Source organism: Pyrus communis, chromosome 4 (assembly GCF_963583255.1).
Source record: "Pyrus communis chromosome 4, drPyrComm1.1, whole genome shotgun sequence".
Taxonomy (NCBI): Eukaryota; Viridiplantae; Streptophyta; class Magnoliopsida; order Rosales; family Rosaceae; genus Pyrus; species Pyrus communis.
This window is the reverse complement of record NC_084806.1, coordinates 18,456,153-18,483,754: the sequence shown is the minus strand read 5'-3', so window position 1 is coordinate 18,483,754 and position 27,602 is coordinate 18,456,153. Positions and strand designations below refer to the sequence as shown.

The window sequence follows — 27,602 nt, the reverse complement described above, 5'->3', positions numbered from 1 at the left end:
GGTAACTATTTTCCCGTAACAATCAATATTGGCACGATTGAAATGCAACCAATCCATGCCCAAAATCACATCAAAATTAACAATATCTAACGGGATAAGATCAGCTGGCATAATAACATCCTCCACCATCACTGGACATCCTGGATACACACAATCAACAATACATCTTTCCCTTCTAGGTATAGCAAACTCTAAATCATACCCTAGAGGTGTAGGGTGAGGTTGCGTCACTTGAGCAAATGTATGAGAAATCATAGAATGTGTAGCACCACAGTCAATTAATACTCTAGCAAAATAACCAAGGATATTTAACGTACCCATGATCAAGTCTGGATTATTTTGAGCATTCTGCAGAGAGATATTGTGAATACGCCCCTGGGTCAGCTGCCGTCCACCACGACCTCTACTCGTCTGGCCACCACGACTCTGTGCACCACGCCCCTGACTAGGCTGACCAGACTGCCTCGAAGATCCCACACTACTCGCAACAATCTTCCCTTGTTGAGGCTGTCCTCCCTGATACCACTAAGACCCACTTGCTGGAACTGGAAAATACGACATATAGCCACCAAAATACTGGGGATAACCACCCTAAGAATATGGATCCTGGGGATATGGATACTGTCCTGGGGCATAAGAAATAACATCACCTTGATATTAATAGGCACCACCACGACCCATCTGCTCGTAACTACCAGGACCAGGAACCTGCTGGATCGGTGCAGGTGGTGGCAAGAAAGTCTGTTGGGGCCTCTGCTCACTCTGGGGACAATTTTCAGCCCGATGTCCCATTTGATACCAAACTGACACACCCTGACCGAAGTCAGGCCATGCTGGTCGTCACGTGAAAGTGACATAACCAAGTGCACAGTGCGGAAGCTAAGATATAATAATAGAAGTACAAATAAATAAAAACCAAGCTATACACTGAGTAAATAACATACATGTGCAAGCGTAAGTGTGAAAAATAATGTTTAGAGCATAAAAGACCTAGTACAGTCCAGGAGAAACAACATTAAATAAACACACCCAAAGGTGGTCCTACACTGGTGATAATCTGTCAGATATGCTGTGAATCCCTTGAGAGCCACCAACAGAGCTATCCAAACTAGAACCTGTAGGAGCGCAAAACAGAAAGCGTGAATGGGTAAAAACAAAGCTTTTCAAAATCATTTCAATATCAAAAGTACTAACCCCTCGCCGTAAAACATGTATAGTTTCCCAGAAAATAGCATATGCACATATATATATATAACTCATGCTCAGAAATATGCCATGTCGAATGCCTCCACATAGAAATGCAAGTACTCAGGTAATGTCAAATCAATGCCATATAATCTGTCAGCCGGAGTCACCTAACGTGACCTGTACAGCTGAATCTAGAGCTCAAATCTCCAACTCACTAACTATACCTGCACACGAGTCGAAACCACCTAAAGTGGTCTGTACGACAAGACTGGGTGTAAATAAGTACACTCAAATGCTACGATCACGTGAAGACTGGGCGAATAATCGCGGGTCACCTATGAGTCGGAACCACCTATAGTGGTCTGTACGACAGGATTGTGCGCCTAACTTGGATCCAAGATGAGCGTGTGGTGTAGGAGGTGAACATCACGTGAAGGACTGTGCCCTACTCTGGGTGGGAGCACTAACACCGGTGGTGCAGGTTATGAGCTCTCTATGCATCTCAAATCACTACTAAACATAAACATAAACCATAACTTACCTGGCACTTACCTGTGCGTCCGCAACACCAAACATATGTATATATGCAACTAATAATGCATAATTAAACGGGTAAACATATTGTACGGCGTATAAAACATATAAACGTTTAATTTCATTTTCTGGGAAAAACACAAGTATATAGGTATATACGGAAAACCAAAAGCCTATTCACTGGTATGTAGAAGGGTCGTAAACCCCTTGCCTCGAGTGACTGCGCTTGTTCTCGGGATAGGTCTCACCTATATGTGAAACAACTATAAAAACATTAATTTAAAGCACATAACCCAAACTAGGTAAAAACTTCTCATACAATGCTCAAATGGGGTGTGTGAATACACCAATGTGATCTACTCAACCTTACGAACATCCCCATATTTTTAAAATAATTTTCTGACACCGCACGAGCCCCCACGCTTTGGCTAAGGCACGGCCACACGTGCCGCCCTTGCGCAGGCACGTGCCTGGTTAACGCCATCAGGAATATTCTATTAAGTCTGACAGATTCCGTTAACACCGTTAGGAATATTTCGTCCAAACTGAAGAAATATTCTGTCATTTTCTTCGGTCAAACTCCGTCGTCGGAAAACTAGGAAATTTTCCAAACCTCATATCACACTCGTTTTTCACCCAAATTTCACGAAATTGGTACCAAAATGAAGCTTACAACTAGAGGAACAAATCCTTACCACTTTCAAGCACTAAAACCAACTGAATCTCGCGGGAAAACTCCACCAAAACCTGCCAAACCTGCAACTCACGATCCCGATGTCCAAAACCTTCAAACGAACCACCCCGAGCCTCCTAAGGACCTTACCAAGTTTCCTACAAACTTGAAATTCCCAAAAACACATGAATTTACGTTGCATGAACAGTACCCCAATTTGAACATCTCCGGTTCAACATGAAAACGAAGGTATCCTTACCTGAAATGAGTATGGTTGAACTCCTAAGGACGTCACGAGCACAAATATGTAGTTTTCTTCCTCGATGTACCATGTTTTCGAGCAATTGGACTCGTGTCCGTACAAGGAAGAAAGGAAAGGGAGAGAGAGACAGGGATACGGGACAGGGAAAGGATGAGGATGAGTGTGGGTGTGTGTGTGGGGTCCAAAACAGCCAACCAAAACCCCAAAATAACAACACAATGAAACAAAAATACTAGGGGCAAAACCGTCATTTTACCCCTACGGTACGAAAAATCCGGGACGGGCTATCACAAAATTACATAGGATAAATGGTATTTTTCTTTAAAGAATAGAATAAAGGGGGGGGGACTAGAGATAGAACTAATTTATAATTTTTAGCAGAAAACATATTATTTACTACCTCTCCTCTACTAAATATACATTAAATAATAATCTGTATTGAAATTGAGTAGGCTATAAGCATGAGTTTACAAAAGAATAGATCTATTCACAAACCCATTTTACTTCCAACATAGCCTTATTAATATTTTGTTAGTGATCATCTTCAATTCATTCGATCCGAACAATCGGTGATTAAAAGGTGTGTAAAAAGTAAAAATAAATATATGAATAACACTACTCTTACAGAAAACCTCCCTAAACTACAGCCCACCTTAACCTCATGAGTGGCTACGCCATTGTAGTTAATTAGGAAGATAAGTTGAGTTGGAGTGTTCTAGAATAACAATACGTGGTCTGTAGAGACATGAATAGGAAAACAAATTAGTGGGAGGTGGCTTAAATGTTTCATGCAGATTAATAGGTGTGTAATTCCAGCAAACTTGGAGATCCACCTAAGGTTGGACGTGTCATGACTTGGTTCTTAGCTATCTGAATTAAGGTGCTTGTAAGCAGTTTTGTAAATTTGAGGTGGCAGGTGCGGGTTAAATCTTTTGAGTTGCTATTGACACCTGTTGCATCAACTAAGTGACTAAGCAATTAGGTGTTGGATGCATAGTATCAGGTCTCCTCATCTTTACACGCAGGAGCTTGTAGAAGAACAAGATAGGTCCATCGGCTTTATCCTTGCCGTCACACCATTCAATCAAATTACATTGGTAGCTGCCTTTTCCCCTATAAATAGGAACTTCATTCCCTTGGTTTGGGTTACCAACTGGTGCACGGGTTGGACGATGTAGTGAGATATATGGTTACATGCAAGCATGCATGTTAAGCATTTGCAGAGAGAAATTATGAGAGTTTGACATGCAAGTGCAGGCAAACATGTTCTGTACTTACGCTATATGCATATGTTTAGTTCTTATGTTTATATATAGAGAGAGAGGTTGGAAAATAAAAGAGAGTAGAAGAAATATATGGTTTTAGGAGCGATCAAGGAGCTTCTTCGAATACGAGGAACTTAGTCATTTCGGTAGTGACATGGATAAGTGCATAGAGTTTAGCTATTCCGATAGTGACGTGGATCGTCGTTTTAGCTTTGAAATCTAAGTAGAGGAAATATGGCAAACCTTTACGGAAGTTGATTTTATTAAATTTCGTGAAGTGTTAGAATATTCTTTATCTTTTTGGTTGATTAATGTGGTTGGATATTAATTGGCTAATTGCTTCGTTTAATTTTACTTGTTATTAGTTATGGAATTATTGTTGGAATGTTATTCGTCGAGAATATACTGTGATACATGTAAAAATGAAATGATATTATTTGTGCATCATTTATGTTGATGTAGTTAGAACTTTATTGTTTAGATTGGTCTGGAAATGAGGGTAATTGGAAAGGATATTTTGTGTAGTGGAATCTATTCATTGTGAATAGGTTCTAGAAAATCTCTGTGTGCATCTTAGAATAGGATATCGGCGGGATAAATTGTTGATGTGGGGGATTTGGGATGGAGATCAATGAATTAGATAGGATGACTAACAAAAGGGGTTTATGAACTTGGGCTACCTTATGGGGGTTAATTTGTATAAATAATATTTGAACTACCACTGCAGTGGTAAAATGCACAGTATGGGACGCGGATGTCCGCATGTTTTATTATATAAATTAACAGGGGTAGCCGAAGAGGTTGCATTACATTCATGCATTGTTATCAATAATGATTTGAAATTTGGCTAGATGATTCCATGACATTTAATTTAGTATTGTCAATTTACTGTGATAAAGTTATGTCCCTACTGAGCTGTTGAAACTCATCCCTCTATTGTTATGCAGGTTTACGAACTAGACATTCAAGAGGATAGGCAGGATGTAATCGGATTAGATTGAAGTATATAAAGTTTATTCGTCTATTTACTGTAATTCTTGATTTGTCTAAGAATCATGAGTTATTTTTATAAGAGAAATTTATTTTCCAACCCGTTACAATTTTTTTTAATTATTTAGTTTTAACTCATGTTTTAGATTCGGGTTCGAGTTTCTATTACTGACCCGAGTTCAGGACGTGACATCCATGGACCCCACCTCTTGCTTGATAATTAAGACTAGCTAGGAAGTGTGTTTTGGACAGTGTTTGCCTTCAACCCAAACTGCTTAGGCAATTCAAGACCCATGAAAGTGCTCTTAGAGTGAGACCAATTTTTTTAAGTTCTTGTAGAAGCCAACCTTGCATTATATCGACCAAAACTAATACTCATGAGTTTTTCTTCAATCAATGACTCATATTCCAAATCGACAACTTATCACACAATTTGATTTTCTTTGTGTATATCTGACTTTTAGGGACTAAAAACGAGTCTAAATATGCCACATTATCAATTTAGAAATTAATAATAATTAAATAAATAAAAAATAATAAACTAACACTGTTTTAAATCTCATAAATATAATATCAGCAACTTTAAATTCCTTTCCTTTTTAAAAAATCGCTTCATTAAACATTGAAAGCGTAAAATTTAGTCATCCAAAAACTTTAATTTTGACTAGAGTGAAAAAGAAATCGATGATGGTTAAACTCACACCAAAATGCATACTCTATAGACATAATTATTATCCGTCATTACATCTATTTGCCCACAAACTCTTTTTTTGAATATATCGATACTTTTTACACTAAGGGGAAGGGGAGTTCGGTAAAACTACACAATGAGTAACTTAATTTGGTATCAAATTAGTTATTCACGAGATTTGAATCTAAAATCTCTTACTTTTAAGTGAAGATGAATAATCTCAAATCGTAATACTAACACCGAGTGGCGTCCACAAACTCTTTTTAAACCTAACTCACATTTTTATTTTATTTTTAAATATTGTTGAGATAAAGTCACATTCGTTGATAGACAAATTTTCCCTTCTGACAAAACCAAAAAAAAAAACATAATAAACAGTGCTAAACTGTCGGTACTCCGGAGTAGGATGTAGGCGTGATTTCTTCAATCTCTTTTTGCTTTTGTTTTCTTTTTCTCAGCCTCTCTCTCGGACAGACAACCTCAAATTTCCGCCATCACCGCTGTCCACTATACACACGTCTCTCTCCTGTCTCACAAATGGATTTCCCTTTTCGCCATTTGGAGGTAGGTTGTCTGCTCTCTCATGCCTTCATATTTTGTGCGATCACGGTTAAGTCATGTCAATATTTTATATTATTTTTTATAGAGATAATAAAATAAAAGGTAATAGGAATATAAAATGTTGATATGGTTTAACCGTGATCGCACAAATAGAAAGATACCATATTAGAAGGGCAGACAATCTGCGTCCTTGCCATTTTCCCGGATAGAGTGGGATTCTCTTCTCTCTTTTGTGTTTTCTCCTTTCTTCTCTTACTATTTGAACAATCACAATTAATTTATTTTAATATATTAAATTAATTTTACATAGAAAAAGAAAGATAAAATAAAAAATATAAAAGAAAGGAAACGGAAGAGAATTCAGTCATTTCCTAAATCTTTCTCTTTTCTCTCTCTTCCAGCTCAAAACTTAGTACTCCTGCTGTGCTGCTGACCCTGCCCTGCTCTCTCCCTCTCTCTCTCTCTCCAAGCTTTCTCCTTTCTCTATCTAGAGACCCAAAAATAGAGCCGTTGCCATTGTTGCTGAGAGAGAGGGAATGAAAGAAATCGAAAGGTTAATGCTTTGAATCCATAAAAATGTTAAATTTCTTTGTAAGGAAAGGCGTTAGGAAGTTTCTCAAGCGCAAGGATAGTGATGCTGGTGAAAGAGGTATCGTTTGCCACTTCTAGTTCCAAATTCCAATCTCACTGCAGCAGCTAGCTTGAAAGAAATTATTTTGGTTTGTATTTCCATCCAATAAGCTACGAATGAAGGGTCACTTTGTTTGGTTTATCTGGGTTTTCTCACAAATTCTGTGGCTTTCGTTTTTGTGATTCATAATTTTGTTGAATTCAGTTTTAAGGTTTAAACATGTTGCTTGTGAGTTTTGCGATTTTTGTTTGCAGATTCTAATATCTGTTTGCTTATTCATTGCATTGACTGATTTTGCGTGAGCTATTTATTTAAAATCTCCTTATTCATGTAGTTTATACTTATATTGCAGTTTGGTTAAAACGAGTGAATAAATTTTTGGATTAAGTACCCCGATCTTTGAAGTGTTATTTCAAATTGGTTTCAACCTTTTCCCAATAACTACCCAATTTGTTGAAAATGTTACATTAGTTAAGCTGCAGATAAAAAACTGTTAAATTAACTAGAGGTTACTTTGTCTTCAAAATCCATAGAAAGTCATGAAAGCATAGCCTCAACCAACTAACGGTCACCGCCATCCCCATCATGCCATCACCTCCAAACCCAAGGAAAAATCACCAACTCCACCCTACAACTCAAGCTATCAACATTGGGAAGAAGGTCATGGAGGTTGCTGAAATGGTATGGACTACCATGATCTGGCCGCCACCTTCTTCATTGCCCACAATGAAGAACTGAAAGCTTTACAAGCCGAGAATCGGTGTATGAAGAAAATACATAAGTAGAAACAAGCTCCTTGAAACCCTATCTGAATTCTTATCCCTTTCTTTATTAGAAGATTGCACTCCTGATGTAATTTTATTTTGGGTTCATTTTCAATTCAATTCAACACTTGTTTATCATTGGATTCCATATTATATAATTTATGTTTGAAATTTAGATTTTTGAGACAACTAATATTAACGTTGACCATGATATACCCAATTGGTGGATTTTCAACATAATTAACTGGGGCTTAACGGTGTGACATTTTCAATAAGTTGGATACTTGTTTGAAATGTTTAAAAAGGTTAAGATCAATTTGGAATGACACTAAAAGGTTGGGGGATTTTGGGTAAATAATTCTAAATTTTTTTATGCTTAGCGATTTTGTTTGTTTGTTTTTTTTTTTTAGTTGACCAAAATATATAATTTATTTATTTTTTGGCTCGGATATTTACATTTTGATTTGTTCTTCCCTAGTGTCTAATTTTTGGTAAGCATATTACATCCAACTTAATTTTCCTTAAAGAAAATTATATTATCTCGTTTCCAGTCTTAATGAATTCATGTATATGATAGTCATTTCTTACTGAGCTGGAAATGTGCATATGGATATATGTTGATTAAAACAAAATGTATGGATTGACATTTGTTATTTTTCATAAGTAGGTATTACAGTTTGTTAAGGTCGGCCACGAGAGACAATCATATCTCATTATTATTGGACTTTGATTCTGTAGGGAATATAACTTGGTTATACATCTGTAGTATGTTGTTGCTCATTGATATCGTTTATTTTCTTCTCTATTTTCTGTATATGAACTCAGGAAGAGCTATAGAAGACTTGCGATCTGCTCTTTTTAATGAATTCCGCTCATCCGATGGTGCAAAGCGTCAGCAACAGCTATGTGGCCCTGCCACTGCTCTTACCTTCAATTTTGTAATTGCTGTTGGCATAATTTTCGTGAACAAATTGGTTCGTATGCTGAACTCTCTATATTCTAATCTATCCACATTTTGCCTGACTTGATATAAAAACAGCAGTTTTCCGGCTGGTAACTTATGTTCTTGTGTTTCTTCAGGTGCTCAAAGTTGTTGGGTTCCAGTTTCCTATATTTCTCACCCTTATCCACTATGTAGTAAGCTGGTTATTAATGGCCATTCTAAATGCTCTTTCTATCCTCCCTGCATGTCCCTCAAAATCGACCCGCTTATCTACATTATTTACTCTTGGCTTTGTTATGGCTTTCTCTACTGGCCTTGCTAATGTTAGCTTGAAGTATAATAGGTGAGATGTTACATCATTATTCTTACCTTTACCAAAGGTCATCAGAATCTGTTTCTTAATTATATATATGTTTTCAACATTGAGTTTAATATCTATTTCTTCAGTGTGGGGTTTTATCAGATGTCTAAAATTGCGGTTACGCCATCAATTGGTCTCGCCGAATTTTTGTTGTACAATAAGAGAGTTTCTTTCTCGAAGGTAGCTCCTTTCGTTTTTGCCTTTAAGTGCCATGTCAATTTGCAAATAAAACACAGTTTTATATTCCTGCTATTCGGGCCGAGTTATTGTTTTAGCAGACTGTAGAACACAAAGTTCCGCCACAATTCCTGTCCAGTTGCACTTGTCACTGAAAAGGTTATTCATATCTGGTTTACATGTTTTTGAAAATTCGGGTAATGTCTTCACTGTCGCCAATAATTTTTTTCAAGACTCTGAAATGAGGAGGATGTAGACCTCACATCCAACTTGTCCCACGTATTATGAAAAAATGCTATTTGGAAACTGTATTAGATTGTAAACCCGGGAATTAGCCGCTGACAGAGGTAATTTACTCAATCAGTAGAAATATGCCGAGTAGATCTGTTCACCATGAGTTAATTGTTTCTTGGCACCATTTCTGCGTTTATCAAAAGTTTTACATCAGAATTTTAGATCGCTTAGAGATATGGAGGAAATCTTGCATGCCTATCCAAATGCATTACTTAATTCTTTCGGCCTTGATACATTTAGTATGTAGGGTGCTTGTATGGGTTCCTTGCACATGGAATTGATTAATTCCATTCTTTTTTCATTTTTTAATCATTGTTCTTCTCGTACAAAATTTTCTGCATAAGTCATCTACAACAGCTTTTCCTTTCTGTTCTAACACCTTGCTACGAAATTTCAGGTTCTAGCACTTACAGTAGTATCAATTGGTGTTGCCGTCGCTACAGTAACTGATATGCAATTTCATCTCTTTGGTGCTTGTATAGCATTAGCATGGATAATACCAAGTGCAGTCAACAAAATTCTTTGGTCTAGCTTGCAACAGCAGGAAAATTGGACAGCCTTAGCGTAAGTGGTGCTCCCTTTGAAACCATTAAGTTTCTATTGGAATCTCCTTGATATTGAACTAAAATGCAAATCGTTGAACAGATTAATGTGGAAGACAACACCAATCACTCTATTTTTCCTTGTCGCACTAATCCCTTGGTTAGATCCACCTGGTGCCCTATCTTTCAATTGGAACTTCAACAACACCTTGGCAATTCTCATGTCAGCTATTCTTGGCTTCTTGCTTCAGTGGTCAGGCGCTCTAGCACTTGGGTATGTGATATCTGTTTGTTCTTCCTGATTATCCTATTTGTGGTTTTTTGGGTCCATAGTTTAGGTCGGAAGAAGAGTTTTGACCTCCGATGTCGTTAGTTTACAGTTTACGTTGGTCAGTAGCATGAGCAAACTAGTCAATTTAGTACACTGTCAGATTGCTTTCAAATTGATTTGAAAAAAAAAGGGCAAAAATTGGCCTTTTGAGAAGGACTTTTTCTTGAAAAAGATTAGTGTATGGAGTTAGCTTTTAGTGTAAGTTAGAAGTTAGATTCACAACTTATATGCAAGGCTATGGGTGAGGAAATTACAGCATTGCCCTCTAAAATGTATCACCTGCAAGCCATGACTTAAATTGACGGAAAATTGAATATAATAACTTTGAATCTTATTGTAGAGATGAAGCTGGAAGCTTTTAATGAACTTAAGGACTTATTATTCTCAAAAATAGTTCAAGAACTCGATTTTCACTTGGATAATAATTCAAGGGCCAAATTGGCAGTTTACTCTTTTATTTGTCCATTGTCTAGTGGATCAAAGCCTTTTCACTTGTTTTTGGGGTCATGTAACACCTCATGACTATCAAATCAGCCGTATCGACAACATTGCACTTGTAAACCTAGAGGCATGTGACAAGTATCATAACACCACTTTGGCATGTGACCGTTATGTGTATATATATATCTGAAAACTTCAATTCTAATGATAACTGTTTCAAACATGGTCGCGTGGCATTAATTTTTTTTTAAAGTTTTGTAATATGTCCTGGGGACTGCTATATGTTTGTTAATCATAATTTTGATTTTACTTTGTGAATTTTAGCATGAAAATCTTGTTCTGCTTGGTTCTGTTGGTTTTGACATGCTTGATTTTTTATTTTTTTTCATCTTTGGCAGGGCAACATCTGCTGTCACACATGTCGTTCTTGGTCAATTTAAAACATGCGTCATTCTTCTAGGAAACTATTACCTCTTTAGTTCCAATCCAGGCAAGACAAGCATTTCTGGGGCTTTCACAGCCATTGCCGGAATGTCCATTTACACTTACCTTAATTTGAAGCTGCAATCAAACAAAACTTCCCCTCGGCAGGCGTCTTCTTTACCAAAATCTAAACTGAGTAAAGAAAACAGCAAGACCCACGATGGAAATTATGGTTCGGAATCTGTCTAACTTATCAAGGTAGATACAAGACAAGATCTAACTCATCACTAACTTGGGGCATTGTTTCGTTTGTTTGTCTTTAGATAAAAAAATTTCGATTCTGATTTTGAAGGCAAAGCTCTATCCATGCTTACCATGAATTAGAGTTTGGTGTTAGTCTGCTGATCCGGTGTTAGTCTATATGGCATTACCTGTTCCAAGGTCACATTTTGTAGATTCTGTTGGGTTCTTCAACATTGTCTTGGATGCAATTGAATACTATATATATATATATATATATATATACTGGTTACTGCTTAATCATGTGTTTCATTTTATTCTTGTTTGATTGAAATGTTGCACTTGACGGCGTGGCTACGAAGGTAGAAATTACTTGAATACTTATGAGTTTTAAAAACAAAAAATTGGATCCAAGAAGGGTGGCAATCAACCCCTTAAATAAAACCGAGCATGGCGATTATGTATATAACAGGGTTTTCCTTTTACTACATCTTGGTGATGAAGTTTTCCAAACTCTTGTACCTTCTCTATTCTTTGCCAAAGCAGTGGACTGAAGTTTTAGAATTATACTTGGTGTAAGTTTGTTAGTGTGGCATTTACAGAATAATAAATCTGTTTTGAGCCTTTCTACAATTTTGCTTGAAAAGACAGAATCTAGTTGTCACTTATATTACGGTCTAGTGGTATTTTTTTTCTTCACTTGTAAGTGAGGTTTTAGGTTCGATTCTCATCAAAGGTGAATTTTAACCCTCACTCCCTTAGTGTAAATACTATCTTGTTAAAAAAAAAAAAAAAAAAAGAACAAAAAAGAAAAAAAAAAAAAAGGGTAAAGTACAAAAAACTACCTCAACTATTGGGATCGCGACAATTTCATACCTTATCTTTTAAAATTGACAATGTCATACCGCATCTTACGAATTTGTGACAATGTCATACCTCCGTCAATTTTTCTGTTAGTTTTTCTGTTAAATGCTGACGTGGCAAGAGACGGGGACCACTTTCTATTAAAAAATTAATAAAAAATTATTAAAAACTAAAAAAATATTTAATATTTTGTAAATATTAAAATAATAAATAAAAGTAAAATTAAAAACAAAAAAGGTAAAGTACAAAAAACTACCTCAACTATTGGGGTCACGACAGTTTCATACCTCATCTTTTAAAATTGACAATGTCATACCGCATCTTACGAATTTGTGACAATGTCATACCTCCGTCAATTTTTTTGTTAAGTGCTAACGTGGCTTGATTCGGAACCTACTTTCTATTAAAAAATTATTAAAAACTAAAAAACAATTATTTAATATTTTTTAAATATTAAAATAATAATAAAAAGCAGAAAAAAAAAAAAAAAAAAAAAACCCTCATTTCGTCCCTCCCCTCCCCCCCCTCTTCCCTCCTCTCTCCTCTCCCCATCTTCATCTTCTTCCCTCACCTGCAAATCCCAAAAAAAAAAAAAAAAAAAAAAAAAAAGATCCAATTTGTCTTCCCCCCACACCCACACTCTTCTCCCTCCTGCAACCCAAAAAAAAAAAAAAAAAAAAAAACCCCAGATCCCGGCGGCGGGAAGATGGGTGAGCAGAGAAGGTGGAGGATGGGTGCGGAAGAGGATGTGGAGAATGGATGAAAGTGGTGGATTTGGGGTTTGATGGGTTTTCAAAATTTTTTTTTTTTTCCTTCTTTTTTTCCTCTTCTTTTTCCTCTTCTTCTTCTTCTTCTGCAGGGGAGTTGATGGTTTAAAAAAAAAAAAAAAAAAAAAATTTCCTTCCTCATTTTTTTCCTCTTCTTCTTCTTCTTCTTCTTCTTCTTCTTCTTCTTCCTTCTCATTCTCCTTCTCCTTCTCCTTCTTGTTCTTCCGCAGGGGGGTGTTGATGGGTTTTCAAATTTTTTTTTAATTTTTTCTTCCTCTTCTTCTTCTTCCTCCTCCTTTTCTTCCTCTTCTTCTTCTTCCTCCTCCTTCTTCTCCTTCTTGTTCTTCCGCAGGGGGGTTGTTGGGTTTTCAAATTTTTTTTATTTTTTTGGCTTTGCAGGTGGGGGGAAGAAAATGAAGATGGGGAGAAGAGAGAGGAGGAGGGAGGGGGAGGGGAGGGACGAACTGATGGTTTTTTTTTTTTTTTTTCTTTGCTTTTTATTATTATTTTAATATTTAAAAAATATTAAATAATTGTTTTTTAGTTTTTAATAATTTTTTAATAGAAAGTATGTCCCGAATCAAGCCACGTGAGCACTTAACAGAAAAATTGACGGAGGTATGACATTGTCACAAATTCGTAAGATGTGGTATGACATTGTCAATTTTAAAAGATGAGGTATAAAACTGTCGTGACCCCAATAATTGAAGTAGTTTTTTGTACTTTACCTTTTTTTTTTTAATTTTACTTTTATTTATTATTTTAATATTTAAAAAATATTAAATATTTTTTTTAGTTTTTAATAATTTTTTAATAGAAAGTGGTCCCCGTCTCTTGCCACGTCAGCATTTAACAGAAAAAGTAACAGAAAAATTGACGGAGGTATGACATTGTCACAAATTCGTAAGATGCGGTATGACATTGTCAAATTTAAAAGATGAGGTATGAAACTGTCATGACCCCAATAGTTGAGATAGTTTTTTGTACTTTACCCAAAAAAAAAAAGAAGAGAAAATCCAGCTGAAATTTTCTACATGATCGATCCATTGGTGGTAGGGCTCCATTGAAACTTTTTAATCCTCCTTTATACTTGTTAATGTGATTTGTTTTCCCTACAATAAGCAATAGTTTGAAAGGTTGGTCATTGGTGGTCTTTCTTAAGTACTAACTAATTTATGGTCGTGTTAGTCTCTAAGATTGGATTGAAATAAAAGATTCTCAAATTTCAAGGTATATTAGTGGTGGATTTATGAAGAACAGGTGTAGAATTGGCTTGGTTTGGTGGAGTCCTAAATTACTAGGTGGAGAAGCGAGATATAACTACACTTGATGCTTGGTTTCTGAAAGTGATGGAGGCGGCACCAGTGGAGGAGGAGAAAAGGAGAATATTGATACACATTGCTTTTACTTGTTGGCAAATATGGAAGGCCCGACGCAATGCGGTGATGAAGAACAAATTGCCTTCTCAAATCCAGGTGATACATGCAATCTCTGCTTCTTCTTCAGCTTTAATTTCTACCATGGAGGGTTGCGAGGTGAGTCATCCATGAGCGGAATGTCACAGACCTTTCGCAGCTTCCATCGCTATCATGGCTGGGGCATTAACGGTGCTTGAATGTTGTAAATTTGCGAAGAACTGGAATTGTCAGGATATCATTGCCGAATCTGACTCACAAAATATTATAAGGTGGTTGAAGATGGAAGTGGAAGATGGCAATTGGGAGATTTTTCCAGTTCTTTGTTAGATTATGAAGATTAGGAATGACTTCCAAGTTTGTCGCTGATCTTGGATTCCAAGAACAGCCAATACGGCAACACACTCTTTTGCGTCGCAGTTTGATATGGGGACGACCAATCTGGTTTGGCTGGACAGGCTTCCATCTTCGTTGGTGCATTTATTGAACAAGGATGGTCTACCATGTTCATCAGAAATAGCTTTTGATCAAAGTAAGAGCAGGGTTTGACGCCGCCAGCTTTTGAAGCAGCGTCATTTATATCTTCTCCCTATTTGCTTATAGTTTTGATTTCAAATCTAGTACTTTGTATTGTATAATGATTGTTGCTCTTTCGAACAAAAAAAGGGTACATTGTTTTATTTGAAATTTAAATAAGGAAAAATTAGTATCCGGTCCTTAGTTACTAACGTTCTTTGATTGAAACCTTATTAGTTTTCAGATTTTGATTAAGATCCATAACATTAATGCAATAATGAATTTACATATCAGTTACATAATTTTAAAAATAAAAATAAATAATTGATTTGGGATTTTAATACTTATACCTTTATTAAACTCCTAACTAATTTTCAATTCATAACATTTTCTTAAAAAAAAAAAAAAAAAAAAAAAAATTAGAATAAGTTTGTACCCCTTAATTTTTATAAAAAGGTTTCCAATTTTTTGATCTTATATGTACCCATTCATGTAATTTTTCAAATTTTTAATCTTAAAATGTACTCGTTCTTAAATATACCAATTTGTTGTAGTAAAATGTACCTTTTTTTTTATATAAAATCTATTCAATTTTTTTCTAATCCATTTTTAAACTTATATGGTACATTCTTTTTCTTGATTTGAGAATGTATCCATGTCAAGTTTAATAAAAAAATTTACTAATGTTATTAAGCCTAATATCTATTGTTTTTTTTTTGTGTGGTTTTGAAGAATGTACCCATATTTTGGTACAATAATTTTTTGATGAATGTACCCATGTTTACACACACACACACACACACACACACACACACACACACACACACACACAATATATTGGAGAGTATAATCTATATTTTAATAATTTTAATCCACAAATTATGGGTTTTTTTTTATTTAAAAATCTTATTAATACAAACAAATATAAATATAAATTTTTAATTTAAAAAATATAGTAACCTATGACACACCCCGACCTAAATCAGGATGTGTTGGCCGTTACGTGAGAGTGACGTAACCATGTGCATAGTGCGGAAGCAAAATGATAATAAAAATGTGAATAAATAAAAACCAACTACTAGTAGTCTAGCTAAGAAAAGGTGCTAGTGCGAGATTAAGTGTAAAATACACAACCAGAGCATAAGTAGCCTAAGTGCAGTCCAGCAGGACAAATACTAATTATACAACACCCAAAGGTGATCCTACATTTGTGAAATCTGTCAGAACCACCACTGGAATCCTCGTATGCCACCAACGATAACTCCTACCTAGAACCTGGTGGGGTGTAAAGCAGAAAGTGTGAGTGGGCAAAACAAAGCTTTTCAAAATCATTTCATTTCTCAAAAGTTCTAAACCCTCGCCGTAAAACTTGTATAATTTCCTAGAAATATGATATATATATATATATATATATATATGTATGTATGTATGTATATCACAACCATGCACAGAATAGCAAAATTCACCAATATGCCATGTCAATATCTCAGCATAAAATATATGTAAGCCAGGTGATATAAATCAATGCAAATGATATGTCAACCGAAGTCACCTAACGTGACCTGTACAGCTGAATCTAGAGCTCATCCATACAGCCGGAGTCACCTAACGTGACCTGTACGGCTTAAATCCACATCTCAACAAATATACCTACACACGAGTCGAAACCACCTAAAGTGGTCTGTACGACAGGATTGGGTGTAAATAAATACACGCAAGTGCTACGATCACGTGAAGACTGTGCGAATAATAGCGGGTCACCTACGAGTCGGAACCACCTATAGTGATCTGTACGATAGGACTGTGCACCTGACTTAGATCCAAGATGATCGTATGGTGCGGGAGGTGAACATCACGTGAAAGACTGTGCCCTAACTCTGGGCGAGAGCACTAACACTGGGGGTTTATGAGCTCTCAACACATCTCACATAATCATCAATCTCACAACCATAATCTATAAACTTACCTGGCACTTACCTGTGCGTCCTCAACACCAATCATAAATATATGCAACTACTAATGCATAAGTAAAATAGGCAGATACTTTGCATGGCATTTCAAGACGTATAATCATTCAATTTCATTTTCTGGGAAAAATACCAAGTATATATGTGTATACTGAAAACCAAAAGCCCACTTATTGGTATGTGGAAGGGTCGTAGCCCCCGAGCCTCGATTGACTACGCTCATCTTGAGGATAGGTCTCACCTGACGCCGTTAGTATATTCCATCAAAGTTGATGGAATATTCTTCGTCTTCTCCGGTGAGTCTCGCCGGTCACCGCCGTCTGCAACTTGAATTTTCGTCAGTTTCTGGAAAAACTTCAAAAATTCATATCTTCTTTAATTCTTAACCAAATTCCATGAAATTTGTACCAAAATGAAGCTTACAACGAGTAGAACAAAACCTTACCATTTTGGAACTTAAATCCAACGAAATCTCGTCGAAAAAACCCACGATAATCTGGCCAAACTTGAAACTCGTCAAACTCAACTTCTCAACGTCCAAAACACTTCGTTTTTCTTCTCCGAGCTTCATGAAGACGTTCTAAAGCTCCCTAGAAGCTTAAAAACTTCGCGATCAGGATTGCATGAACTGTGCACCAAATCGGGATTCTTGGTTTCTCGGGAAAACGAAGGCCTCACGTCCAACCAAAGGTATCAATGGGTTCCTGAGCTTGCAAAGAACTCAAAAACACCAAAAATGATCTTGATCCATGCCTGAAATGGTTGATTGAAGGTTTGTCCGTATGGGTTGTACGGAAATGCAGAAAAATCTGAGAGGGAAGAGAGAGAGAGTGCACGGGATTGTTTAGGCTTGGCAAACGGGTCATGTCTATCGTGTTTATGTCATTTTTGTGTAACACCTGTTATTTTAATGGGTCGTGTCATGTCACACCTATTATCTTAAAGGGTCCTTAATAGGTCGGGTCAAGTGACCCGACCCATTATGACCCATTATGACTTGTTAAGAAAATATATATTAACGGGTAAAGTGACCCGACCCGTTATGACCCATTATGACTCGTTAAGAAAAATATATATTTTTTCTTAAATTTGCACATACCACACATTGCCACATAAATATTACTTCAAAACATTGAAACACATTTGTCATTTAAGTACTACATCTACACTCGAAAATAAGAGCCTAATAAACAAATATCCATACACTACTAGTCTATTACAAAATATTAAATGTGCAAGGATATGCAAAATGAAAGAGTTTTTGTTTTCAAGGTTGTGAAGCCTTTCTCAAAAGTTTAAACCTTGCCAATGGAACTCAAAGCTTGCATGCTATTCCTTTTACAAAATCCTCAATTTTCATCGATCATCATGACATAAGATTTTGTGGTATCCACTAATGTAAATATTTTAAATTGAAGATCGAATTCATTCATTGTATTCATATAGGGTCAAGGAGTGTAGCTATAAAAAATCATCAAAATCAGATTTAAAATAACCATTAAATCGTGATATTTCGTTGATAACCGTCGAAAAGTTTTGTCCCGTTACTTGATCTCTAAATTTATTTATTTATTTTTCAATTTTTGGCGTATGCGATCTTGAAGCATATACAAACAAGTTCGACGGTTGGATCGTTGAAATTAGTTTCGTAGAATGTGTATCCCATCAAAACGATAGATTCACTAACACTTAGAGTTTATTTATACTTTCATTAAGTATAACATAAGATTTTGTGGTATCCACTAGTGTAAATATTTTAAATTGAAGATCAAATTCATTTATTGTATTCATATAGGGTCAAGGAGCTTAATCGTAGTTAAAATAACCTTTAAATCGTGATTTTTCATTGATAACTATCGAAAAGTTTTGTCTCGTTACTTGATCTCTGAATGTTTGTTTTTTGCAATTTTTGGCGTATGCGATCTTGAAGCATATACAAACAAGTTCGATGGTTGGATCGTTGAAATTAGTTTCGTAGAATGCATATCCCATCAAAACGATAGATTCACTAACACTTAGAGTTTATTTATACTTTCATTAAGTATAACATAAGATTTTGTGGTATCCACTAGTGTAAATATTTTAAATTGAAGATCGAATTCATTCATTGTATTCATATAGGGTCAAGGAGTGTAGCTGTAAAAAAATCATCAAAATCGGAGTTAAAATAACCTTTAAATCGTGATTTTTTGTTGATAACCATCGAAAAGTTTTGTCTCGTTACTTGATCTCTAAATGTTTGTTTTTTGCAATTTTTGGCGTATGCGATCTCGAAGTATATACAAACATGTTTAACGGTTGGATTGTTGAAACTAGTTTCGTAGAATGCGTATCCCATCAAAACAATACATTTACTAACACTTAATAGTTTATTCATACTTTCATTTAGTATAACATAAGATTTTGTGGTATCCACTAATGTAAATATTTTAAATTGAAGATCGAGTTCATTCATTGTATTCGTATAAGGTCAAGGAGTGTAACTGTAAAAAATCATCAAAATTAGAGTTAAAATAACCGTTAAATTGTGATTTTTCATTGATAACTGTCGAAAAGTTTTGTCTCGTTACTTGATCTCTAAATGTTTGTTTTTTGCAATTTTTGGCGTATGCGATCTCAAAGTATATACAAACATGTTTGACCGTTGGATCATTGAAACTAGTTTCGTAGAATGTGTATCCCATCAAAACAATAGATTCACTAACACTTAAGAGTTTATTCATACTTTCATCAAGTATAACATAAAATTTTGCGGTATCCACTAGTGTAAATATTTTAAATTGAAGATCGAGTTCATTCATTGTATTCATATAGGGTCAAGGAGTGTAGTTGTAAAAAAATCATCAAAATCGGAGTTAAAATAACCGTTAAATCGTGATTTTTGGTTGATAACCGTTGCAAAAGTTTTGTCATGTTACTTGACATCTAAATGTTAGTTTTTTGCGATTTTTTGCTGATTCGATCTTGAAGCATATATAAACAAGTTTGACGGTTGGATTGTTGAAATTAGTTTCGTAAAATTCGTATCCCATCAAGTTCAATGGTGTGTGTATATATATATACATATATATATATATATATTTATTAAGTAGATTTAAATTTATTTATTTTGTACGTATAACACTTAAGAAATTGAATGATATGTATATTTAAGCCGATCCAATGGTCACCAATTTTTAATATTTAATTTAGTGTATATATATATATATAATTATTATAGTATTTTTTTAGGGTTATAAAATTATAAAATTAATATTTTTCTTATCGTGTATCGTGTTACTCATGTGTATATCCGAACCAACCCGTTATCTTAACAGGTGCTTATCGGGTTACTCGATAACGACCCGATTTGTTATCGTGTCGACCTGAACACCTGTTAATTTCGTATCGTGTTGGATCAGGTTATCGGGTTGTGTCAGGAATTGTCAGGCCTAAAGACAACGATTCTCATATTTGTTATCAATATGCAATAAATTTATAACATTAATACCTTTCTTTTCTTTTATTTTTTCCTTTTACAAAATCATTAATTTTTTCTTACAATCTGCATATAATTAATTGTATACACCAAACATGTAAATAACGGTATTTTAGGCATTTGAAAATGTAAATGTGTGAAGTCAAACGTAATTAATGAATTTACTTATGTGGAGTCGAGTCACTGAATTTTATTCAAGCAAAAAGATTAGGTCAATTTTTATATAGAGAAATTTGAATTCGGAAAACCCAAAAATTCTTCCTGAACCCTTGAACCTTGGAAATTGGAACACAATTTAGAAAACATATAATTACAACTAAATGGATTTGCACGCACACAAACAAACACCCACATCACGTGGAACTCAATTCCTTCAGGAGCTGTTATCTCTGTTTTGTTTATTGCAGACACGTCTCAGGGAGAAGACACAGATTTACAAAGAAAAATACCTTCATGTGCATATATAGATGAATAACAAACAATAATTATATACTTTTCCTTGTCCAATGTCATCAAGTTTCTAGATCTTATTATTGATTAATTTCCCATAGAATCTCATCCTAAATCCCATATTTTTATGCTTAAGAAGAGCTGGCAAGATCACCCTTGAGGTGATACCAAGGAACTCCACACATGCGTGGTTTTGGATCATGATCTAACCTAATGGCTATACAAATATCCATCTATATATTGCGGTGCAACGTGATGCATTTAGATGTTCGAGACTATCTAATTTTTACTTACGTTATCAATTATTTTCTGGAAAATTATCTGAACCGTGCAGATTTGTGCATAGATGATTTTGTAGATGGTTGATTCTTAGAAGGTAACCTGAAAAATAGACTGTTTCGTTCAATTGGAACCAAATAAAAAATGGGTCGTTTGCAATATATTGACATGGATCATGGTAACTATGATGAGGGCTCCTCCATAACCGATAATGATTAAATTGTATAGGAAATTTTCCTTTTTATTAGGATGGAATGGTTTATAGTATATATGTGGAGCTGAAACTGAACTGGATGGGGTGAATCTATAAATTTAAAAGCTAGTATTTGGTGTTAATAAACAAGATAATTCTCACTTTTATTATCTTTAAATATCGTGAAATTTGTATTTTGCTGCTTTTAATATTTTCTTTCACCTTCACATTTAAAGGTTGATTTCTGTACAATATTTATATTTCCGATAATATATCTGTCAAATGCTTCCTTAATTGATAATATAGCGCAGCTTTGGCCAACCAAATTAACCATGTTGGGGTGAAAAATTAAATAAATATTAGTAATTAATTAATTAATGAAAAAAAAATCACTCTCTTCAACCTGACCCTGTCCAGGCTCTTCTTCAAAAACCCGAACTACCACCTAAAAAAGTAAACCTAAATAAAACTAGGTCTGTGACCGAAAAAAAATATATAAAATTAGGTCGATATATATATATATATATATATATATATATATATATACACACACATATATATATATTGCATGGATTTGTGTCCAAGTTAAGCAAAGAGCTACATTGATATTGGTGCAGCAACAAATATGATAAACACATAAAAATTTACACCCAAAGAAGAAAAAGAAAGAAGTAACAATTAATTAACCTTTCTGTGGCTAATTCTAAGCTGTAACCTATTACATAATTTCTACTAATTAATGAAACTCTTTTTGTCAACTAAAAGAGGGTGAAAAGACAAATTAGTCTTCTATCACATAAAAAAAATGATGAGCAATAATATAATTTTCATAGGTCCAAATTTTACTGTTTTTTATTTAAACCTCACCTACAAGTAATGTTGAAATATCTCGAATATTAAAAAAATTTAAAAATTAAAAAAAAAAACCAAAAACAAAAAACCTTCCGCTCCCCCCATGTTCTTCTCTCTCCCTCTCTCCTTCTCATTTTCTTAAAAAATATATTCATACACACAAAATATGTAGGTAAATGCTAGTTTCTATCTAACCAAACTAATATACTAATATTTCTGCACCAAAAAATAAAATAATAATAATATAATACTACCACGAGGAAGCAAAATTAAATATATAAGTGAACGCTAAATCAAGGTACTAGTTGTCACATGCAGAGCATGGTGTGTATTTTGTTGAACACTGAATCCAACGGCATGCATATGATTTTCTTTCTGAAGGACATTTTGATCCTCTCCATCCACCTAACCCTGACTTGGATATACAGTTGTATGTGTTTTTCTTCTGCCTTGATTGTCTCAGAAACTAGAGCCCGAGAAGAATATAGTAGAGTATTGTTACAGGCAAGGCAACAAGCATTCCAAAAATAACACTGCAATAGTTGCATCACCATAATATACAAGTCAGATTTTTTTTTTTTTTTAAGAAAAGTGATCTTCACATACAGTGTTATGCTTTTATATCCTTTACTTATTTCTGAGTTTTAAATTATATAAATAAAGAAGAATCAAAGACAAAAATAAAGATGAATGTGAATGTGAAAAAAAAGGACAAGAAAACGGGATATCTGGAAATCATGTTCCTTTTTCATCATGTATTCGTGGTTTTCTTCTTCAAATAAATAAATAAATAGATAAACTTACGCAGTGCTAAGTATGTCCGCGTGGACATTGTATTCCTTGGCAAATACAAAAGGAACTATGCCTTGAGGAAGAGCAGCCTGCAGAAAGAAAAATGAAATTAAGCAATTAATTACATATGTAATCTTGTGGCATATATAGTGTGCATATCTAATTACGTTGTGTTAAATAAGGCATTGTATTATGTATTAGGGTTTGTGGAGGCCCTTGTGACTGGATTATGATGCAGTTTCCATTTGATAAAAAAAACTGTTAACATAAGATTTTAGAAATGTGGGGATGGTTGCAAAGGTGGAGTTGGCGAACCTGAACTATTGCTACATGCAAAAGAACTCCACGAAGACCGACAGCAATAGAAGTTGCAGCAATCACTGCTGGGCCTGTTAAGAACCTAACAGCCATTGAAAATGTTGCAACAGATTTTCCACAAGCTATGATCTTTGGTTGTAAGGCCATGAATAATCCTGGAAATATATGTTATGATATCATTAATTAACAAGAAAAATTCATTTGAAGTACATATGGTACAATAAGGTCAATATAATAAGTCAACTGAAGACAAATATATACCAAGACTGAACATAGCCATTCCTAAGCCAGCATCAGATAATATTGATATGGATCCACTTACAATTGTTGGCATTTTGATTTTCCACCTGCCAATAATTGAGAAATTCATTTTAGTGGATCAATTTTCGATCACATTAATAGACTAATACAAGATGCTAGCGATGGAAAAAAATTAAATAGTGAATTTGAAGTGTGTAAGAAGAGTGCTCCAAAACTCTCGAGCTACAAATTATATGTTGCTTTTTTATAAACTATTTTACCACAATTAATAATCCCATTCCTTTTATCACATATCTCGTAAAGATGAGACCCAATAATTTTCACCTCTAGATAGGGTTTGTTCATGTAATATATGATACCATTTGTTATATGTTTGAGTGATTTCTACACAATGCATGGTGGGTGCACTCACTGTAGAGAGAGAGAGAGAGAGAGAGAGAGAGAGAGAGAGATGTACTTGTATGATATGAGAGACCATGCCACGCCAAGAAGGCTGGAGTAAGTGTTGGGGTTTCTAATGAGCTTTCTCCAGACCATGATGAGAATAAGCCTAGTCATGACACTTGCTGGAGGCATTTGGTGCTTCTTTGCTACACCTCCTTCCATATCAACCTTCTTTTGGCAACTACTACTGTACGATGACACACTCGGTGGAAATTTATTCGATCCTTCTTCTATCTCAAGCTCGCTATCTCCTCTCATTTTCCTCCCAGGACTCATATTCTCAATTAATTCGTGTATACCTGTACATGTAATCAAGGATATAAAATTAACCAAATAACAATCAAGATTTAACCCTAAAATTAGAAAAATAAGTTCCACTACCTTTGTATGATTAATCTAGTAACTAATAGATTCGTCAAATTTTATTCCCTAAATGGTTTGAGAAGGTGTTATTTACTCAGATATATGATCTTTTACACAGTAAAAAAACATATATGTATGATCTTTTACAAATATAATTTTATTTAAAACAAGTATATGATCTTTTACTATTTCATTTCTAAATTTTAGGTTTTAGTTTTGAGCAACTTTTTTTTTCAGAACTGAAAACTTGTTTGATAATTGTTATTAGTAGAAATGAAAATAAAAGTTGAAAAACGAAATATTTATGAAACGGTTTGGTAATTGACAAAGGAATTTTGACGAGAGTGGAGAAAAAAAACCAGATCTATGTCACGGAGATCAATGACGCTCCTTGATTTGGTTATAGAAGAATGAAATTTTTGTCCATTCGATTAAGGTATCAATTAACAAAAACTGCTGATGTTAGTACTTTTCTGGCAATTTACAAAATCGACAAACATTTGGTTTGAGGGGTGGGGATCATAAAATTATCTGAAAATATGAGTACAACCCTTAGAATTCAATTTTCTTTAACTAAAACCCATCATGGTAAGTTTCTCTAACAAAAACCCAATGACTAGGCTCCAACTAAGCAATATCCATAATTAAGTTTGACTTGGCAAAATTTGTATTTGTTGATGTCTATATTACCCTTAATAACACTTACTTTGGGTCTCTCACTTATTATCTACATTTTATTTTACATTATTTCATTCAATTAAATGTCTTCAAATACCTTATGGAGATTTGGAAAAAAATTTAAATGTCATGATTCATATGCATTTAATAACAAAAATTTACATGATACCAATGTTCCTTATATATTTGTTTTCACATGATGCTAACAAGTAAATTAGTATATCCTACAAATATCAAAAAGTTATTTTATTCAAAATTATCAATATTTTAAATATAAAATAAAATAAATTATTTTACACAACATATATATAATAACAATATAAGTTCCTAGTAAATTATGTAATGATACATGCAAAATAATTTACCCACAAAATAAATAAATATTTTTTATTCAAAATTAATTAAATACCAATATTTTTCATATATATATATATATATATATATATATAACAATTTACCTACATGCAAAATAATTTACCTACAAAATAAAAGAATGTAGATTGATTGCACACTCTATATAATAATAACAAAATGTGGCTAGTATATATGTATTATCACATGAAAAATAATTTACCTACAAAATAAATAAATGTTTTTAGCCAATTGATTCAAAATTAATTAATTACATATTATTTTACATAAAAATATAGATAAATTATTTGCACGCATATATATAATTTTAACAAAGTACCTAATACATACATGCAAAATAATTTACCTACAATGATTGTCAAACAAATAAACGAAATGAAACATATGATGGTAAGAGAAGTATAAAGTAGATAATTTTATAATAATAAGGCACTTATTTCCCACAATTATGGTGGATAATTAAATTCATTAACATAATTAGAGTGTTGTGGCACAATTGTAAATAGTTTGAAAATAATAGGTATTTAATTGTTTACATGGCAGTCTACTTCAAATTTGGGTTTTATTTGGATGTTTAAAATGAGATAGGTTTTTGTCAAGGAAATAAGTGTTGCATGGACTTATATATGAGGGACCCTAAAATTATTTGCTCACCTTTCGATGCAGCAGCACTATCATGTTGATGAAGACCTGCAACCTTGGAAGGATCGGTCGCGCCAAAGTCAGTGGAAGCAACCGCAAGTCTAAGATTCCCTTCGGAAACTGGCGATGCATTTGAACTGCAAACAAACATATGAGGCTCCTTATTAGGCGCTGCCCCACCGCTACCACCACCGCCACCACTAGCGCTATCTTTCTTCTTCAGCCCGCCACTCGTAGACCCTGAAAACAAGGGATTTGGAGGCGGGTACGGAGAGGCCGGACCACCATTGAAGATCTCACCACTCATGCTCCTCGCCCCGCTCTTCTTATAACTCATATTATTCATCTTCATCGCCTCCTCATCGAAATTCGAAGTTCTCGGCGTCACCCCTTTGGATGACTGCACCGAATAAACGTCCCCGAATCCGCCTTGAAAACTATTTGTATATCCGTGTTTGGGGCTTGGGGCCTTGCTGGCGTTAAACATGGCGTAAAAATCCGTCTGGTTGAAGCTGGAAGCCCGCGGGGTGGGCTCACGAGAGGACTTCACCGAGTAAATCTCGACTCCCGTGAGATTCGAAGCCCGTGGGGTCATCGAATTCAAAGAGTTCAACCCGTGTGACTTGTTGAAGGAAGATACCATAGACGACGCATTCGATCTTTTCACCACCACGTGAAGCTTCCCGTCATCGCCGATTTCCGCGTCGGTTTGCAGCGGCTCTCGACCGTTGAGCGAAACGACGTCAGAGTCAACTTTGAACGACGTGATTGAAGCTGCAGTCTCCGGGAACTGCTCGGAGATGAGCAGCTTCGCGCCGCGGTACTCGAACATGAAGAGCATGAGAGTGTACCAGACCACGCTCTGCAAAACGACAATCTGAACCATCAGCGTCCCGGAGAAGTCGCCATACATGGCGCGTAAAAGAGGGATGCCCATGACGAGGGTGTTGGGGAGGGTGGAGAGGGAGAAAAGCGTGATCATCCACTCGAGGTTGCCGCGCTTGGAGAAGGCTTGCCAGAGGAAGAGGGCAACGAGGATAACGACTTTTTGGAGGGAGTCGGCGAGGATGAATTGGTAGTTCATGGCGTAAGGGTCGTTGGAGGATATGAAGTGGAAGGAGAGCAATGGGACGGCGAAAACCGCGACGAAGCGGTTTATGCCGGAGCATTGGTCGGGCGTGAAGATTTTCCACCACCTAACGGAACCGTAGGCTAAGATCATAGCCACGTATAAGGGGACTATGGCTGCAAGAACATCGTAAATGTCCTTGCCAGTAATCATGGCTGTGTTTTTTCAAATACGGAGATATGGGTTTTGTTGTTCGGGGTGTTTAAATTCATGAGGGTTGCAGAGAGAAATGGAGAGGAAGAGTAAACGGTTGTTGATGCCTCTCTTATAGAAAGAGGATTTGTTATTGTTGTTATTATTAATTTTTTTGAAGAAAAACTTTAGGGAAAAAAACAAGAAGTTGGATTGATGGTGATAGTAGGGAAATGGGGTTGATACACGGACAATGTCGACAACAAACCTAGAACAAATTTTATTTTAATGAGACGCTGTCGAGGACTATGGCAGGTTTTTCTGACCACAAAATTGAAACGGAATAGTTTTACAGCAAATTTGTGTACAAATCTGCGCT

At 35.1% G+C, this 27,602-nt stretch overlaps 2 protein-coding genes across 2 annotated transcripts; one reads left to right on the top strand and one right to left on the bottom strand.

Annotated features, from left to right (window-relative positions):
- Positions 1–6,553: 6,553 nt before the first annotated feature.
- Positions 6,554–11,584, top strand: LOC137732102 (nucleotide-sugar uncharacterized transporter 1-like). Its single transcript, XM_068471394.1, has 7 exons — positions 6,554–6,813; positions 8,385–8,533; positions 8,640–8,845; positions 8,950–9,043; positions 9,732–9,898; positions 9,980–10,150; positions 11,047–11,584. The coding sequence occupies exons 1-7, from the start codon at positions 6,741–6,743 to the stop codon at positions 11,318–11,320; spliced, it is 1,134 nt and encodes a 377-aa protein (XP_068327495.1). The 5' UTR covers positions 6,554–6,740; the 3' UTR covers positions 11,321–11,584.
- A 10,974-nt stretch (positions 11,585–22,558) lies between these two features.
- Positions 22,559–27,244, bottom strand: LOC137732490 (auxin efflux carrier component 2-like). The gene is made up of 6 exons (XM_068471806.1): positions 25,975–27,244; positions 23,921–24,206; positions 23,464–23,549; positions 23,200–23,357; positions 22,897–22,973; positions 22,559–22,625 (listed from the first exon to the last, which is right to left on the bottom strand). The coding sequence occupies exons 1-6, from the start codon at positions 27,242–27,244 to the stop codon at positions 22,559–22,561; spliced, it is 1,944 nt and encodes a 647-aa protein (XP_068327907.1).
- Positions 27,245–27,602: the final 358 nt, after the last annotated feature.